Source organism: Nelumbo nucifera, chromosome 1 (genome assembly GCF_055504915.1).
Source record: "Nelumbo nucifera cultivar China Antique chromosome 1, China Antique-T2T, whole genome shotgun sequence".
NCBI lineage: Eukaryota > Viridiplantae > Streptophyta > Magnoliopsida > Proteales > Nelumbonaceae > Nelumbo > Nelumbo nucifera.
This window is the reverse complement of record NC_142649.1, coordinates 16,661,946-16,680,987: the sequence shown is the minus strand read 5'-3', so window position 1 is coordinate 16,680,987 and position 19,042 is coordinate 16,661,946. Positions and strand designations below refer to the sequence as shown.

The window sequence follows — 19,042 nt, the reverse complement described above, 5'->3', positions numbered from 1 at the left end:
TGGTTTTTGCCAAAATTTGAATGGGTTCGGCCTTGAAACCCTGTCCGTGAATAGGTCTATTCACTTATAATATCTTCTATTCTATGAATTATATATGTGCCCCAAAGGGAGAAAAGTTCAACTCAGTTACTCTCTTCTGGCTCAGTTTCGAAGAAGCACAAATGCAAATTTATAGAATGCAAAACCTTGTATTTTGTTTTATTTTGTATGTATTTGTACTCTTCTAAATTGAACCTCTGGTGCAATTGTTTGCATAGCATTTTTAATACACTCTCATTTAACACTCAGCCTGAACCCAAATGATTAGATCGTGAAAATCAGGAGCCAAATGGCCTTAATGGCCTTTTGAGAGGAGGAAAGCTAGTCAATGTGATTTTAGTTCTCACTAACCAAGACATTCATGTTCTTTTTTAAGATTTATGTGGGGTGTATGAAAATTTATTTTTCCTGTGAATAACTTTTGGGATTATATCAGATAAGGGCATCTTTTGGGCCCTAATATCAATAAAAGTAATAAATTTAATAAAATTTCAAAAATAGTTAACTTTTTAAAAATAATATCAAAAAGGGACAAAATTACTGTTCATTTTCTTCTTGTAGGTTATTCTTCAGAGCCACCCACCTCCACCTCCGGAGGTGGGCGGCAACAGCACTGGTCTACCATGCGCCAGTATGGTATTATTCTCCATTTCCAATATGAACCATCGTTCCGATGCTTCTTATATTTTCAAGGGTATATTATCCTTCCAACAACACAACAAACCTCCAGACTGCTCCTTAGCCTCTTCTTATAACATATTGTTTGTAATTAAGTTGGCTTTCTTACTAACTTATGGCTATTTTCTCGTGGCAGCCTTCTTTCTGATGTAAATATGACATCAGAGTTTCTGTATTACAAAATCTTTTCAAGAAATGCACCATTGGGTTATTACAACCCTTAGCATTCCAAAAGACAATTTCCACGTTGGTATAGATTTAACCACAGGGTGAAACCTATGAAAAAACAGATTTTCTTTCAAATTATACTGACATGCCTATCAGTAGGTTTCCTTTCGATGCATTGGATTTGTAAATCCTCCTGTGTCCGAGCTAGAAAGACAGCCTCTCTTCTCACAATATTTTCAACGAACACCTTGAGTGCATGACAGAATGCCGTCTCTACAATAACACCTTTCTTTGTTACTCCGTCTTGTAGTTCCTAAATTGGTCTTCTTCAACTACCTTCAACGGTTCTAATATTTTTAGTTATGAGATGGATTTATTTCATCAGATCCAAAATCTGCTACAATCATGTGTCTGAGCTAGAAAGACAGCCTCTCTTCTCACAATATTTTCAACGAACACCTTAAGTGCATGACAGAATGCCGAGTCATCAGCGCTGCCACCACCCACCTCCGGAAGCGGAGGCATGCCAGAGGCAATAGCAGGCAGCTCTGAAGAATAATTTAGAAGAAGAAAATGATTAACAATAACTTTGCCCCTTTTTATATTATTTTTAAAACAAAAGTTAACTTATTTTTAAAACTTTATTAAATTTATTACTTTTATTGATATTAGGGCCCAAAAGATGCCCTTATATGCTATAATCCCATAACTTTTTCACCTTAGGTTGCATTTGGTTGCAATGCAAACGCAAATATGTACACTACATATTTACCCTCTCTTCGGTCCATGAATGCAAACACGATTAAGATTTTAAATCGTTTTTGCACTCCTCTTGTTTGTTTGAAATTGGTGCTAAGTGTGGGGCCATCATTAAATGCTCCGGCTACCTTATGCTCCAATGCCTTTAACTTTGATTAAAAAGTTGATTATCAAAAGAATACAAAATTGTATCGAAAAAATAAGTACAATAATGCTCTCTTTTTTGAGTACAAAAATGTCAGAAAATACAATTTTGATATGGTAATCATTAATTTTATATATGTTAAACAAACACTTGCAAACATGAACCGCAATACATAAATACCCTAGTTCCATGTTTGTATTGCAAACAAACGGAGCCTTGGGGAAAACTTAACAACACTTGGATGGGACAAGATTGCCTATTTTATTAATAACTTTTTATGGTTAAAATATCATTATGATCTTATTTACCTAGAAAATAAAATAACATAGGTAAATGTACTTAACGACTGCATTTGAATGCGATGTAAATCAAGAATCGATGTAAAATTTACATCAGTTCAGTTTTGTAGGCGTTTGGAAAGAGGGTGTAATTATTATCGACATAAAACTTCACTCTGGTTCAGTTTTGCATGCATTTCGATGGAGTGGAGTTTTATGTTGATAATCGATGTAAAACCTCATCAGTCCTAAAATTTTACATTGATAATCGATGTAAAAACTACATCAATTTTATCGATATAAAACTTTACACTCTTCTACCCATCGTTATTTTAAAAAAGCAACGATCACTTTCATGGTTCAATGTAAAACGTCACGTGTAACTGATTACAAACGCAGCCTAAGTATAAATAACTTCGAAAAAAATAACATGTACTCCTCTACTAATGGCAGCATGGGTTTTTTACACACACTAAAATAGGGTACCAATTCCAGACCGAATACAAGTGCAGCGCACAGTAGTGCAGCACATCTGAAGTCCTCACCGATGCCATTACAGATTTCTCATGTGTGTTTGGTTATTCTTTTCTAAGTCAAATTCTTTTTCTAGTTTAATAAGGCATAGGTTTTTTGGGTGGATTGGCCCAACCCGGTAGACACATGTGTTCTAACTCCATATCTTATAACTCGGTTGACACATGGCAAATTAACCAAATTAATTACTCGCAGAAGCCTGGGTTAAGGAGCGCTAAGACACCTGCACCAGCTTTAGGACTATGATAACTTGCCACGTGTTACGCTTGTAGAAGACCTGACCTCCCATCGGTGTTTTAAGGAGTGCTACCTAAGAGACCAGCTTTGTCAGAAATCACCTAAAATAGATCATTACTGAGTACTGACCACTTAATTTCCTCTCAACCATTCTAAGGGCCTGTTTGGGAGTGCTGAATCTTTCATTGAGTTGCTTTCACCGAGTCACTTTGGAGAAGCTACTAAAAGGAGCTTCATGGGAACACCAGTCGTTAGGCTAAACAACAGTGGTATTTTAGACTTTGATTTTCCACCAAATATAGCTTAAAGTTTGTCCGTGAAGGGCCCACCTTAGAAAGGGAGAAGCCATTGCACTTCTGCCCTCCCTGATGGGCACTCATCCGGATGACCCAAATCAGCTTTTTTACTTCAGCCTCTATATAACTTATCTAGAGTACTTCAAAGCAACTGAAGCAATTTAGCTGGATCTTCAACTCTACCCTGTCAAACAGGCCCTAAGCTGTGGGCCATGGCAAGGTCAAAAGAAAGCCAGCTTGGAGCAAGGAAGGCCTATCATGTGTTCCATCAACATTTTCATGCCTTCAAAGACAGTTGGTGCCTTGGTGGGTCTCGTGATAATATACTAGTGGGGGCCCAGAGCCAGGGAGCCAAATTCACAAGAAGTCGAGGACTTTGAGCCTCGTCCTACTGATGTTGCTTGTAACTGTTATATACTATCATTTCGTAAGAACATTTTGACCTAAGAAGTCCAGTGGGAGTGGGCTCAATGAAAGTGGCCATTGAAGCCCAATCTGAGCACAGTAGTGGATTTTATATCCAATGCCCCAGGCCCACTATTTTCGTTCTTTTCTTTTTTTTCATGATATCTGACAATCTTCTAAGGGTCCCACACTAACCCTTACCAATCCTACGGCCCTAAAGTGAATCCGGCTTCGTGGAATCAAGAATCTGTAGCAAAAGAACAATGCAACTTTGGTGGCGCGAAAGAGAAAAAGAGAGTCAAGAGTCGGAAAGGCGCTTTTCTTTTTCTTGTCCGACAATACAATCCCTTGTATTTATTGTACTACTTTATGAAGGAATTTAATTGGAGGGTTGTTGGGATTGCGTCGGTCTAACGCTGGCTGGTGCGACGATCATAATGAGATTCATCGGATCAGTTGGCCCTGGCCAGTTGCGACAAGTTGGTTTGGTGGGCATCCGATCAGGGTACGGATGATTCATTATTGCTCAAGGGCCTATTTGGATCGAGGACTTAATATGGCACTGGTATCTAGACCTGTTCATGGCCGGGCCGGGCTGACCATTTCAGTCTAGTCCGATTTTGAAAATCATGGTCCATGTTACAGGTTTCTTCAACACTAGGGCTGTTGATAAGAAGACCCAACCTGACCAAACCGATCAATCTGGACCGATCCAACCCGAATCAGTTGGGTTTTTTTTAGTACCGGTCGATTTCAGGTTGTAAAAAATCATAAACCGATGGTTCGGGTCGGTTTCGATTTTCATATGTGAAAATCGAATCGAATCGACTTAGTAGTTAGTAGTTAGTTCCTAGTTAGTATTTACAACCTACTTAGTTTCTACTTAACTAAGTTGTCTCTATCCTAGTTACAACCTAATTTAATTTCTAATATTCTAGTTAGGAATGACATTAATGACAAGTATTGTAAGACAACTAGACAAGGAATTTGTTTTTGGAAAAGTTTAAAGAAAAGAATCAAAGGATCTTAGTTTTTATGGTCTTTTACACCAAATAGGCAACCAATTACAATTAGAATAGGTGTCATTTTTTATTTAGATTAGTAGGTTTCTTGAAATATACAAATTTCAGTCTTATTTCTCCAATATACCAATTTATTACCATGGTTGAACTTAGAGCCGAAACCGACCCAAACTGACCCAACCTGACTCAAACCGACCAGGTTGGTTTCGATTTCAATTTCAGGTAACCCAACCAGGTCAGGTCTGTTGAAAAAATCTCAGTAAACTGACCCAACCCAACCCGTGAACATATTCAACGCCTCCTTGGTGAATTAGATCCATAATTACCAACTAAACCTGTTCATGGGTCGAGTAGCCCGATGACCCGCCCCGCACCCCGGTCGGGCTTGGTCATGTAATTAGGCCCGCGGGCCTAACCTCGGGCCTAACATAGTAAGCCCGATTGCGTTACGGGCTGGGCTCAGGATTTGTCAAAAAATCCCGGCCCGACTCAGCATTATATATTTTATAAAATACATAATATGTATTTTATATATTATATAAAATATATAAATAATATAATATTTATTGAAATATATGTTTATAATTTAATATATACATTTTTTTATTTTTTTCTTTATAATTTCTCTTTCTCTATTTAGCCGCTTCAGTAGTAGTAACAATATGGGTTAAATTTCGGGCTCGAGCCCAAGCTTCGGGCTTTTTATGAGGGTCGGGCTTGGGCCTTAAAAATTTCTATTAATACAAAATGAAAGCCCGGCCCGACCCGACCCATGAACAGGCCTATTACCAACCATCACTTCGAAGAGGTAAATATCACTCACATCCAACGTTTGGGAAACAAGGTGGCTCATCTTTTATCTCAAGAGGGTTTAACTCACCCATTTCCTAATAAAAGAAAACCATTTACAATGCAGGGTTTTCTAAAAAATAGTTTCATTGTGGGCACTCGAACCCGGGTCTCTCGGGTGAGAGCCAAGTATCCTAACTAGACCTATTCATAGGTCGGGCCAGGCTGGGTTTAAGCTTGGCTTTGCCTCTACTTAACAAAATATGTTCAGGGGACTCGAACCTGGGTCTCTTGGGTGAGAGCCAAGTATCCTAACTAGACCTGTTCATAGGTCGGACCGGGTTAGGTTTAAGCTGGGCTTTGCCTCTATGTTAACAGAATATGTTCAATTAAAAATTATTATTCAATTAAATTTGGAAAAGATTTTTTTTTCATTTTTATTCAATTAAAAATTATTTTATTTATATTAAAAGGCCTCAAAACCTAAAAAAATTAATGAAAGATATCATTATTATTAAAAAAAAAGAAGAATAATAAATATATTATATATTTTTTTATTATATAATACAGTATCAAATTGGGCTGGTCCATTAAACAGTTTTTATTATATAAAATGTTCCATTACCGGGACTGGAACCCAGGTCTTAGGATGAGAGCCAAGTATCCTAACCAACTAGACTACAACGGATTCACGCCACAAGGACAAGAATTTACTACTTCAAAGATAACCAGGCCTAAATAGATCAAAACATTCCGTTGCCAGGACTCGAACCCGGGTCTCTCGGGTGAGAGCCGAGTATCCTAACCAACTAGACTACAACGGATTCATGCCACAAGGGCAAGAATTTACTACTTCAAAGATAACCAGGCCAAAATGGAACAAAACATTCCGTTGCCGGGACTCGAACCCGGGTCTCTCGGGTGAGAGCCGAGTATCCTAACCAACTAGACTACAACGGATTCATGCCACAAGGGCTAGAATTTACTTCCAAAACCAGGCCTAAATAGATCAAAACATTCGGGTGAGAGCCGAGTATCCCAACCAACTAGACTACAAATATTAAACAATTAATAGTAAAGCTGTTCGCAATAAATACACCATATGACATCCTATTATGATGTTTAATGCACTCATAATCATCATGTGAGAACCAAACAAGGCCCCTCCAACTATATACGAGTAAACTGGTCACCCACACATGACAAATCCCAATTTGTGCAATATAAAAAATATTAAAAAAAAAAAGACGATCCTTCTTGAAATCCATCCTGAGCAGCGTTGAACTACAGTGATGCACACTTCTCTTTGAGTACATTGTCGATAGTTAGCAAAAAAAAAAGAGTACATTGTCTATAACATTTTAATTCTATCCTTGGTCCTTTTCATCAATAATAACTAAATCCATGATATTTATTAGCAATCTTTTCCAACTTCCCCCTCTTATCAAGCAAAGCTAACCTCGAACATGCCACATAAGTAAATTTTACATCCAACTGAGATATCTATGATGTAACCGTTTTTGGTCACGTACCATTTTTTGTGATGTATAAATTTTTTTGGCTAAGTACCTCGTTGTTTGACCCGGTGGTGACGCGCCTTGGTGATGAGCTACTTGGTGACAAACTGCATGGTGGCAAACTGCATGGTGGCGAACTGCATGGTGGCGAAATGCCTGGTGACGAACTGCCTAGTGACGAACTCCCTGGTGGCGAACTGCCTGGTGGTGAACTCCCTGGAGGCGAACTCCTTGGTGGCGAACTGCCTGGTGGCGAGCTGCCTGGTGGCGAATTGCCTGGTGGTGAACTCCCTGGTGGCGAACTCCCTGGAGGCGAACTCCTTGGTGGCGAACTGCCTGGTGGCGAGCTGCCTGGTGGCGAATTGCCTGGTGGTGAACTCCCTGGTGGCGAACTCCCTAGTGGCGAGCTGCCTGGTGGCGAATTGCCTGGTGGCGAACTCCCGGGTGGCGAGCTACTTGGTGGCGAACTCCCTGGTGGCGAACTGCCTGGTGGCGAACTCCCTGGTGGCAAACTGCCTGGTGGTGAACTGCCTGGTGGCGAACTGCCTGGTGGCTTGACTTGCTCCTAGGCGGCCTGCAACACAGAGGATGGTGGAGCTCCCTGGTGCAGCGCAACCCGACTACCCTCTGCGTGATGTGATTTCCTCTCCTTTGTAGGTGGCGGGAGCTGAGGGACCTGCGAGAACTGAATCAGAGGACCCGGGGGTATTTTCCCGGCGGGGACTCTCCGATGCCTAAGTTAGCATTTTGACCCGGTGGTGACGTGCCTTGGTGATGAGCTACTTGGTGACGAACTGCCTGGTGGCGAGCTGCCTGGTGGCGAACTACTTGGTGACGAACTGCCTGGTGGCGAGCTGCCTGGTGGCGAACTACTTGGTGGCGAACTACCTGGTGGCGAGCTGCCTGGTGGCGAACTTCCTGGTGGTGAACTCCTTGGTGGCGAACTACCTGGTGTCGAACTGCCTGGTGGCGAACTGCCTGGTGGTGAACTCCCTGGTGGCAAACTGCCTGGTGGCGAACTGCCTGGTGGCGAACTCCTTGGTGGCGAACTGCCTGGTGGCGAACTGCCTGGTGGCGAACTGCCTGGTGGCGAACTGCCTAGTGGACTCGTCACTTGACTTGCTCCTAGGCGGCCTGCAACTCAGAGGATGGTGGAGCTCCCTGGTGCAATGCAACCCGACTACCCTCCGCGTGAGGTGATTTCCTCTCCTTTGTAGGCGGCGGGAGCTGAGGGACCTGCGAGAACTGAATCAGAGGACCCGGGGGAATTTTCCCGGCGGGGACTCTCCGATGCCTAAGTTAGCTTTCTGATTATAGAGAGCTTGGAGAGAAATGAGAGAGCTAGAGAGCAGGGGTTACCATCCTTTTTCCTCCCCTTTGGTTTTGGGGGTCGAAGTCCTTATATAGTGGTGTCCTCGCGGGTTAGGTGGGTGAAAAGCCTTCAAATGGTAAGACCCGTCATATCCCGTCAGAACCGGGGTACAGTGATGAACTCCTCGAGGTTGTCAGGCTGGCGCTTGTGTCAGGTGGCCAGGTCGGCACCTGGGCCAGGTTGTCAGGTTGGCGCCTGTGTCAGTCGGCAGATCGGTGTCTGAGCCAGGTTGTCAGGTCGGCGCCTGTGTCAGTCGGCGGGTTGGTGTCCGGGCCAGGTTGCCAAGTCGGCGCCTGTGTCCGGGCCAGGTGGCCAGGTCGGCGCCTGTGTCAGTCGGCGGGTCGGTGTCTGGGCCAGGTTGTCAGGCAGGAGATCTTCCTGCGATACGCCAAACTACTCTTCTGTACCGAGCTACCCTACAAGTGGCGAGAAGCCCGGGGGAGCTATGCCGAGCTGCCTGGCTCCTTGGTGGCGAGCTCCTTGGAGAGCTGCCTAGCTCCTTAGCGAGCTCTTTGGTGAGATATCGAGCTCCTTGGCGAGCTCCTTGGTGAGCTACCGAGCTCACGGGGTATGCCGTTAATGGTTCTCGGTGGGCGTCTTATAGGTTGCCAGGTCGGCCAGGTCGGATCATGTGCGAGGCTGATCCGGCCAGGTCGCGTGCAGGCCGCGTGTAGGCCGCGTGCAGGTCGCGTCAAGCCAGCCAGACCAGTGCCCGGGTGGGACACCAACTTGGTAAGTTGTTTGCCTAGTTGTCACGAGGTGCCACGTGTTGCAATTTCACTGGAGGGCCAAATCTGCCCTCATCAATTGCACCCCACTCCCGAGCTGAGAGTAACTCAGCGAAGGGAGTAGATTTCTTTTGGCCCGTAAGTCGATGAGCTAGTAGGTGTTGATCCAATTCCTTCGGCTTCGGGAGCTGCCTGTATGTGGCGAGCTGCCACTAAGGCGAGGGGGTCTCCGCCAGTTCATTAGTGTAGCCCTTAGGCTCTAGGGCAACTTATAGTTCACTTTTGCTGATTTTGCTCCTGCTGAGGAAGCGACTGGATATTTAGCAATAGTGTGGCCCGTAGGCTTTGGGAGTGACTCATAGTCTACTCTTTTTTGACTTTGCCTGTGCCGGAGAGGCGACCGGGTCTTGAGCAATAATGTGGCCCGTAGGCTTTGGGAGTGACTTGTAGTCTACTCTTTTTTGACTTTGCCCGTGTCGGGGAGGCGACCGGGTCTTGAGCAATAATGTGGCCCGTAGGCTTTGGGAGTGACTCATAGTCTACTCTTTTTTTGACTTTGCCCGTGTCGGAGAGGACGACCGGGTCTTAAGCAGTAATGTGGCCCATAGGCTTTGGGAGTGACTCGTAGTCTACTCTTTTCTTGACTTTGCCCGTGCCGGAGAGGCGACCGGGTCTTAAGCAGTAATGTGGCCCGTAGGCTTTGGGAGTGACTCGTAGTCTACTCTCTTTTTTGACTTTGCCCGTGCCGGAGAGGCGACCAGGTCTTAAGCAGTAATGTGGCCCGTAGGCTTTGCCTGTGAGGTGTCGAGCTATGATTGTGCTGCATCAGCTTCGTAATGCCGGTCACCCACTCCTACAAGAAGCTACTAGGAGCTCGACCTTCGGGGGCAGCACTACTAACTTTAGGTCGCTAGCTCACACGGGAGCCTTGGAAGGCTCGACCGGTAAGGGCGCCTATGTAGTCTGTTGGCCGTCAACTCTCGCGGAAGCCACGAAGAGCTCATCTTTGTAGGGGGGGACCTTGCGGAGATGACTGATGAGGCATTATTTGAATTGAAAGTAAGGTTGGTAGAGCTACTTAGTCTGTTAGCTCCCTGCATAGTCTTTGAGTTCATAAAAAATGTAAACTATAAAGCGATAGCTTCAATTTCTAAAAAGTGAGGACTTAGCTTTGGTAAGATGAGAACTTAGCTTTTGTAGGATGAGAACTTAGCTTTTTGTAGCGTGTTCCCCACAGACGACGCCAATTGTTGTAACCGTTTCTGGTCACGTACCATTTTTTGTGATGTATAAATTTTTTGGCTAAGTACCTCGTTGTTTGACCCGGTGGTGACGTGCCTTGGTGATGAGCTACTTGGTGACGAACTGCCTGATGGCGAGCTGCCTGGTGGCGAACTGCCTGGTGGCGAACTGCCTGGTGGCAAACTGCCTGGTGGCGAACTCCCTGGTGGCGAACTGCCTGGTGGCGAACTGCCTGGTGGCGAACTCCCTGGTGGCGAACTCCCTGGTGGCGAACTGCCTGGTGGTGAACTCCCTGGTGGCGAACTGCCTGGTGGCGAACTGCCTGGTGGCGAGCTGCTTGGTGGCGAACTGCTTGGTGGCGAACTCCCTGGTGGCGAACTGCCTGGTGGCGAGCTGCCTGGTGGCGAGCTGCCTGGTGGCGAACTCCCTGGTGGCGAACTGCCTGGTGGGGAACTGCTTGGTGGCGAACTGCTTGGTGGCGAGCTGCCTGGTGGCGAACTCCCTGGTGGCGAACTGCCTGGTGGCGAACTCCCTGGTGGCGAACTGCCTGGTGGCGAACTGCCTGATGGCGAACTGCCTGGTGGCGAACTGCCTGGTGGCGAACTCCCTCGTGGCGAATTGCCTGGTGGACTCGTCACTTGACTTGCTCCTAGGCGGCCTGCAACTCAGAGGATGGTGGAGCTCCCTGGTGCAGCGCAACCCGACTACCCTTCGCGTGAGGTGATTTCCTCTCCTTTGTAGGCGGCGGGAGCTGAGGGACCTGCGAGAACTGAATCAGAGGACCCGGGGGTATTTTCCCGGCGGGGACTCTCCGATGCCTAAGTTAGCATTCTAATTACAGAGAGCTTGGAGAGAAATGAGAGAGCTAGAGAGCAGGGGTTACCATCCTTTTTCCTCCCCTTTGGCTTTGGGGGTCGGAGTCCTTATATAGTGGTGTCCTTGCGGGTTAGGTGGGTGAAAAGCCTTCAAACGGTAAGACTCGTCATATCCCATCATAACCGGGGTACGGTGATGAACTCCTCGAGGTTGTCAGGCTGGCGCTTGTGTCAGGCGGCCAGGTTGTCAGGTCGGCGCTTGTGTCAGTCGGCGGGTCGGTGTCCGGGCCAGGTTGCCAGGTCGGCGCCTGTGTCAGTCGGCAGGTCGGTGTTTGGGCCAGGTTGTTAGGCAGGAGATCTTCCTGCGATACGCCAAACTACTCTTCTGTACCGAGCTACCCTACAAGTGGCGAGAAGCCCGGGGGGGCTATGCCGAGCTGCCTGGCTCCTTGGTGGCAAGCTCCTTGGAGAGCTGCCTAGCTCCTTGGCGAGCTCTTTGGTGAGCTATCAAGCTCCTTGGCGAGCTCCTTGGTGAGCTACCGAGCTCACGGGGTATGCCGTTAATGGTTCTCGGTGGGCGTCTTATAGGTTGCCAGGTCGGATCATGTGCCAGGCTGATCCGGCCAGGTCGCGCACAGGCCGCGCCAGGCCGCGTGCAGGCCGCCCGTAGGCCGCATGCAGGTCACGCCAGGCCAGCCAGACCAGCCAGACCGGTGCCCGGGTGGGACACCAACTTGGTAAGTTGTTTGCCTAGTTGTCACGAGGTGCCACGTGTCGCAATTTCACTGGAGGGCCAAATCTGCCCTCATCAGATATCTATGCATCACTAGGTTGTTTTTGAAATTGTTGAAAATAAATTAAACTTTGTTGCAATGCTTTTGAATTTTAATGAAAACTGTAACTTTGAGAATTCTCCTTAAGATTTGGAAATTCAGGTGGGAGTTGTCTAGAAATTTCCAAGCAGAAAATAAAACAACACGGCATTCACTTCTTTATTGACAAGTTCCACATTCTGTCCAAAAAGGAAACTGTTTTTGGTATGATTGCAGTGACTCCTTATGCTTGCTTGTCTAAGCCATTGCAGAATTGCAGCCTACAAATGATGCTTCTTCTGAGAGAAGGGTAACTTTATGATGGACAAATATAGGAAGATCCAAGGCTGCACTTGCAATGGATTTATCTTCCTCATATAATTTTAAATCTGCCAATGTATTAACCTGCAAATGTACAGTAATAATTTAGTGACACCATATTATAAGTACTACATAGTAATATTTACATAACAAAGATTATCTGTTTTGGCTATTCTTTATATATAGTGACAAAGTTTGAGAAGTATTAATGGGGGCCTGATTTTGAGTGAAGTTGATGGGTCTCATCAATACAGAGGTTAAGATGACCCTATTATTTATTGTTTTCATTGTTGTTATCATTGTTCATTACTACTGGAAACCTGAATGGTACCTCATCTCTCAGTTCTCGGATGTAGCCAACAAGTAGAAGGTGCATTTCTTGATCAGATATGTCTTCACATATTTCATCAATGAGACATGGTTTCTGCAAAAGCACAAAACCACATAGGATGCATATGAAATAACTTAATACAAGCAAGCCATGAAGGAAGACTTGATAAAAGAACTGAGAGCATCATAGCAGGAAATGACACTGCATAAGTATTCTGTGATGAGGACTCATCCTAAGTCACATGAACACATTCAAATTTCCTACAAAAAGCAATAAGACAAATGCACTAAATTGATTGGTGAGACCATCCAACCATTGTAGGTAGAAATGTCATATTTTCTACTGGAAGGATAACCCCACTTTAATGGTCAGTCTGGTCCCTGCATATGCAACACTGTATCCCAAATTCCCAATACATGCTTGTTGACAGATCCTACTTTCGTTTGTAGTCAGACTATTCTAAATGAAATCATTTAGATATTATATATAAAGATTTCTTAGGTTGGTTACCCACAATTATTCTCATAATGGTAGATAAATGATGGTTCCATCCGATGCCCACCACGACTTTGGAGTTCCCTTGTGCACCAAGTTTGGCCCAACCAAAGTATATTCCCGAAACTTGATCAGGAAGAGCAGTTGGACCATCATCTGAATTTATTTGTTTTTGAAAACATAAGAAAAAGGTTAGTAAACACAACCACAAATCTGAAAAGAAAGAAATCATAAACAGATGCAAAATATCTATTCTGAAAATAAGCATTTTCGCACAAAATAGTAATGCAAAATGTTAAAAAGGATAGGGTGGATCCTCCTGACCTTCAAATTCACACAGAAACCCCTTGCGGACTATGCCCTTTACATACATTGGTTCAATTGGCAATGCACTTTGCACCCCTGTGATTGATTAAATCAATCAGATCGGCTATTTAAGGAAATGGACTCATGATAACTAAAATAAAGGAGGAAGTGAAAAGGTAATTTACAGTCTTCAAATGGTGGAAGACCCCAGAGCTCAGGCCGGAACTCTAAAAGTGAATGAAGCACAGAATTAGCTATTGAATAATGATCCACTTGAGTTTGGAGGGATGGAATGGTCACCACCTTCATTCCAGCAGCCTTTGCAGCCATAACACCAGGCCTATTGAAATGTCCATGTAATTATGTAAATACAATTGGTTTATGGTAGATGGTAGTCCACTCACAACATATGAAACCAACCAACATCTTTTCTTTGTCATAAGATTCCCTAAAACAATGAGTAGAGTTAACTCATGCTTTTTGACCAAGTATTTAGCTGTATATGAATGGTGTGGAACTTTTAGGTTGTCAAACCATCATGTGTATTTGTAAGGAATGCCTAGGATTTGCCACCCCTTTCCTTTGCATTTCCCTCCTGACCTCAAAGACATCATTGATGAGGATGCTAGAGGTCAGACTTACTCCAACCTATAGTTATTCTTGATTTTTTTAATATGTTCTGATGAGGTCTGTATTTGCACTTTTTATAAATCTGTGTACATCCTCTCTTGTACATCTCTTTTCTACTTGCTGAAATAATTTCTTTAAAAGAAAGCTTACATGCTAATTATGCATTAAAACAGGAACATTTAGCCAGTTGTACATCTGGCTCTCTGCAGTGAAGGAACTAAACAGTAAGAGTTTCATTCAAAATCCTAACCAAGTGGAAGATTTAGGAGGTGTTTGGCATCGTGGAATGTCCACGATATATTGCGTTTCAGAACACGCAACACTCAAATAGCTCTTCGGTTTGCCTGTGGTGTGGATCGATCCACGCTATCTCGTGGATTGATCCACACCACGGGCCAAAATCTCCTCAACGGATTTTTCTCATGGATCAAACCACGCAACTCTCATTCATTGATCCTGTGTTTCACCTATAAACATTAATAATTATTAAAATTCTTAGCAATTTACTATTATTATTATATTATGTATATTACTAAAAAATAAAATATTGTTTTTTAATAATTAATGGCATAGGTTATCTTAAATGTTGTAGTTGAGAAGCATGGAATCAAACACAAGGTGTGGACTGAAATGCACCACACCTTGTAGAACGCCCATAGAGGTGTGGTATGGATTGGTCCACACATTTTGTCCACAGTGTAGAACAACTACCCTGTTGGGGTGTAGTGTGTTTTTGTCCACACCACACCTGTGGTGCGGATGAAAACACACCACCAAATTTCTCATCTACGCTACAGAACACACCCTTAATGGTCTTGAAGAAGAATACCACCCTAACAAAACCATCTGATACATAAAAACATGCTTCACCACCCAATGCATTCTGACATATCTCACCACCACTCCATGACCCAATGAAGAATCCACCATGCCCAACCCAGTAGCTTATGTATCCCATTCACTCATCTATTCTAGCCACATCCACCTCATCATCTTCATCAGAGCTAATTTTAATGGGTATTGTGTCTTCTTTTAGTATGTATATAGATGTTCCACCCATTGTGCATTCCCTAAACTTTGACATGGATGCACCCCATTAACCACCAGGCCCTCGCCATGCCTAGTTACAAGTTTCATGGAACCTAATAACCTAAATTTTACTATTTTAGTTTACCTAGTACCAACTTGCACCCTGCTCAAACATTGGGGTCTAGTATATAAAATAAAGTAGCTTCTCATCTATAGCAATTATGCTAGATGGATATGATAATTCGGTAAAACACATGGCCATGGGTTTCATGTTTCTAATTCTGTCACAAGCTCCCTCGGAGAATATAAAATCAAATGTAACAGTGAGACTTAAATGAGTGCTTCAAGGTTCATTTATCTGCCAAATGGTCCAGTCTTAAGACGTTAATAACAACAATGCCTTCAACTTCAGTTAAATCCAAGTACTACCTGGACAGCTTTATGACTATTGCAGGTCTTATATGGGGCCATTCATTGATATATAAGACTGGAAAGCAAATTTCTATTTGGTCCCAAGTACAGATTTTCCAACTCTTCAACCAAGATAGCCAAACTCATTTAACATTTTTTACTAGTTCCTAAATTCCAAATCCCTAGTAGCAGTTGGACTTCAATAACTAACTACCACTGGTAAGTTAGATGTTGTTTATGCTGTTATCAATTATTTTGTTGGTCATACAAATGTTAACAGATGCAAAAGAGACTAAAATGGAAATGAAATACTCTGTTTTATGCACTAAGTAGGAGCAGGATGCTTCAAGATCATGGTAATGTAAGGACATCATCGGCTAGTTTTCAAGATGATTCATGATTTAACTGATCCAAGAGGTTAGTATACTGCAACAGATATATCACAATAATATTCAAAGGAACAATTAATGCATTGCAGAGCCATAGAATATGCAAATAATAATTTCTTGAGTTTATATTTCTCACAGGGAGTCTTCAATCACCAGACAGTGACTTGCCTCCATTCCCATTCTCTTTGCTGCCTCTAGAAATCTAGGAGGAAAAACAGAAAATAATTTAAAGAATACAATACAATAACTAAAAAGGTTATTTCATCACTTAACATATGAAGACTCTTACAGGTCAGGAGAGGGCTTCCCAGAATTAACCTCATCACGTCCAATTATTACTGAGAATGCTTCATTCCATCCTAGAATAATTTGAAACAAGCCACGTTGAATTAGCAAATAAACAAAGAAACCAAGTAGAATTATACTGCAGAAAACATTCTCAAACATTAAATGATAGTGATGGATATATAACTTAGAAAAAAAAAACAGATAAAAACTTCAAAACATTCATCTAGCAATGTTAGTCACAAAACCATAATTCATTGATCTCAAACCATATTGCTACAAAAAACAGTTGGGTGAAATATCGATCATGAATTCTTCCTCAAGGGCAGAAATATAAAATTCTTCTTTGATTATTAAAACATGGAAACATTATACTTTCTACAGAACTATACTGTCAAACTGTTAACACTTTTTTAATGTTTTCCTTCTCTCTCTCTCTCTGAAAGTATGGACCACTTCCACACTATCCTCTAAGCTAATATGATATAATTAAAACAATAAAATGCTGAGGAAAGAAAAAGAAGTAGAGCAATTAAACTGATACAAGTTAAGACTTCACTGAAACGATAAAATATCTTCAAATCAAGTAACAAAAGTAAAATCCATATAGGGAACAGATTTATGGTTTTATAAACAACAAACAACAACAATGTGGACGGCGATGACCACCATCGGCACCGCCACCATGACCAACAACAACAATAACAACAATAAAATGATTACAATGATGATCATCATCATGGTGGTGGCTATGTGATATTTATTAATTACAACAGAACCCATACTTTCTGATGAGAAAATCCAGAATGTTGGTTAATATATTCTAGAAAGCCAAGAAGAAAAAAGGACCTTGGTGGTAAGATATCTTTGCTTCTATATGTTTCCGTATGGAATTTGAAGCAAGTGCAAATGGCACTCCATGCTTATGTAGATGCATGATAAGGCGATTAGCACCTGGAAGAGCTTTGGCTTGTGGCCACCTAAAAGAACCCAAATAAACAGTAAGCCCATTACAAAAGCTGCACAAACTAAGATCATTTATGTGCACATAGTAATAATAATAAAGAATGACAAATTTCTAAACTATTTACTGACTAGAAAAATTATCTTCTAAGTCATGCAGAATTCTTATGCAGGATTTAAAAAAAAAAATCTGAAAGGTTTAATGTGACTTGACATCAAGGTGTAGTTCCTTATTTGAATACATATCCCAACTTTGGGTACCCATATGGTTCACTAGCTAGGGACCATTCTCTGTGTAACATAAAAACCCCTGGATAAATGCAGAGAACCAAACAGTTCATTCTTACAATTGTTTATCATGGTTAAATCCTTTCTGTTGTGATTGTTGTTTATCAACACATGCATACAGAAAATTACAAATCTTAAATAGGTTCCAAGAAGCATGGCCATGGCCATCCTTCTTTGGCACTCTTCTATGTGTCCAGTGATAAACCTTCTATCTTCTACAATACTACTTGCCAAGGCAACTTTGGGTCCTTGAAATTAAAGGGACTTAGGCCTGAGTTTGAAGTAATGGGCCCAGGCCATACCTGAATACAAAATCTAGGCCCAAGTTCGGAAATTTTATTTTATCTAATCAATCAATCTGAGGAATCAGGAACATCAGGAGGACCCATATGAAGTAAGAAAGGAAAAAATGAAAAATTGAGAAAAGCAGTGGGCCTGGGAGAATTTGCCTCTCTTGATATAAAGGCATGATCTCCCGGGAAAATTGATCAGATGTGAGGGGAAGATCATAGTCCTTGACAATGGCAGCTGAAGACTCCTTGTGCGTCATACCCAACCTTTTGTCTTCCTTTTCACTGTCCAAAACCTTCCCATACCTCCCCAGGAAATCCTTCAGAATTCCTTTCGTTGCTTTCTCTGCAAATAAACCACAGCGATCGGCAGAGATTAAAAGAAAGAGATATGATTAGTGTTAGAGGATAAAAAACCTATCCAGGAACCTCTCCTAACAGCTTAAGCTTTTCTTTGAGATGGTATTAGAGCCTTTTTGATCGAATGGTCTAGTGTTCGATCAAGGGGGAGTTGGGTAAGGTTCCTGAATAGGTTTTTATCCTCTACCAATTAGGGAAAGAACGGAAACAAGTAAGTTCAGTACAGTACCTGTGTTTAAAAGGGTCCCGTCCAAATCCAAAATAACAGCAGAAATCTGAGGTTCTCCATTGCATGACTCAATGTTACAACAACTCATGGCTTTGGAGTTAGTTGAGACACAGTAAGGGACAGAAAAAATAGAGATGATGAAACAAGAGCAGAGAAATAGAGCAATGGGTTTGAGTAGATGAAGATGACATTTAAAAACACAGCCATGAACCCAGAGGAATCGATTTCAAAACCAAAGGGGCAAGAGAAAACGACGTGAACTGGTGTTGCATTTTGATAATGGTAACCAATTGATAGTGGTATAAAGGTTTGATCCTCAGAGGGATTGTGGGAGTCTGATTTATTACTAAGAATGTTTCTTGGTATATCCTCTTGGCATCTCACATTCTTGCTTCTTCCATTAAGCTAAACCTTACAAAAATTAGATGAGAACAAAAAATTAAGGTTTTTAGGGGTGAAACACATCATCAAATGGGATTCACAAATAGCCCATCTAAGACATGATTATTATCATTGTTGCTATGTTCATAATTGGATCCGTTTGCTGGTTTTTCTGATTCAAAATTAGGTTGATTAGTGAATTCAAGTAGTAGTGAATTCAAATTGGGTTTGCTGGTTTGTCAAATTTTGGATGCACATTTGCTAATCTCGTGAGCTCGGCATTCACAATATGGTCTTAATTATAAGAATTAAGAAGTAGATTGATGATGTGATTCACTTAATTTGCTACAGTTTGTGAATTGAATTGCAGTAAATCAAGAATCGAATTAGGATGACATTGGTAAAGATATTGGGGGAATATGAGAAGGAATAAGAACAATTTTGTGGGTATATCTTGTTTATGCTTCCGAGTGAGAATATATTTACAAGCACAAATTG

General features: G+C 42.4%; 1 protein-coding gene and 2 non-coding genes across 3 annotated transcripts; all 3 read right to left on the bottom strand.

The window, feature by feature from the left end:
• Positions 1-6,101: 6,101 nt before the first annotated feature.
• Positions 6,102-6,174, bottom strand: TRNAE-CUC (transfer RNA glutamic acid (anticodon CUC)). Its single transcript has one exon. It is a non-coding gene; the product is annotated as a tRNA-Glu (tRNA).
• A 63-nt stretch (positions 6,175-6,237) lies between these two features.
• TRNAE-CUC (transfer RNA glutamic acid (anticodon CUC)) lies at positions 6,238-6,310 on the bottom strand. Its single transcript has one exon. It is a non-coding gene; the product is annotated as a tRNA-Glu (tRNA).
• Positions 6,311-6,714: 404 nt separating this feature from the next.
• LOC104611604 (bifunctional riboflavin kinase/FMN phosphatase-like) lies at positions 6,715-18,567 on the bottom strand. The gene is made up of 10 exons (XM_010278741.2): positions 18,164-18,567; positions 17,734-17,920; positions 16,883-17,013; positions 16,038-16,107; positions 15,885-15,950; positions 13,475-13,629; positions 13,308-13,385; positions 13,003-13,139; positions 12,489-12,581; positions 6,715-12,241 (listed from the first exon to the last, which is right to left on the bottom strand). Exons 1-10 carry the CDS (start codon positions 18,249-18,251, stop codon positions 12,095-12,097), a joined length of 1,152 nt encoding a protein of 383 aa, XP_010277043.1. The 5' UTR covers positions 18,252-18,567; the 3' UTR covers positions 6,715-12,094.
• Between the last annotated feature and the right edge of the window lie 475 nt (positions 18,568-19,042).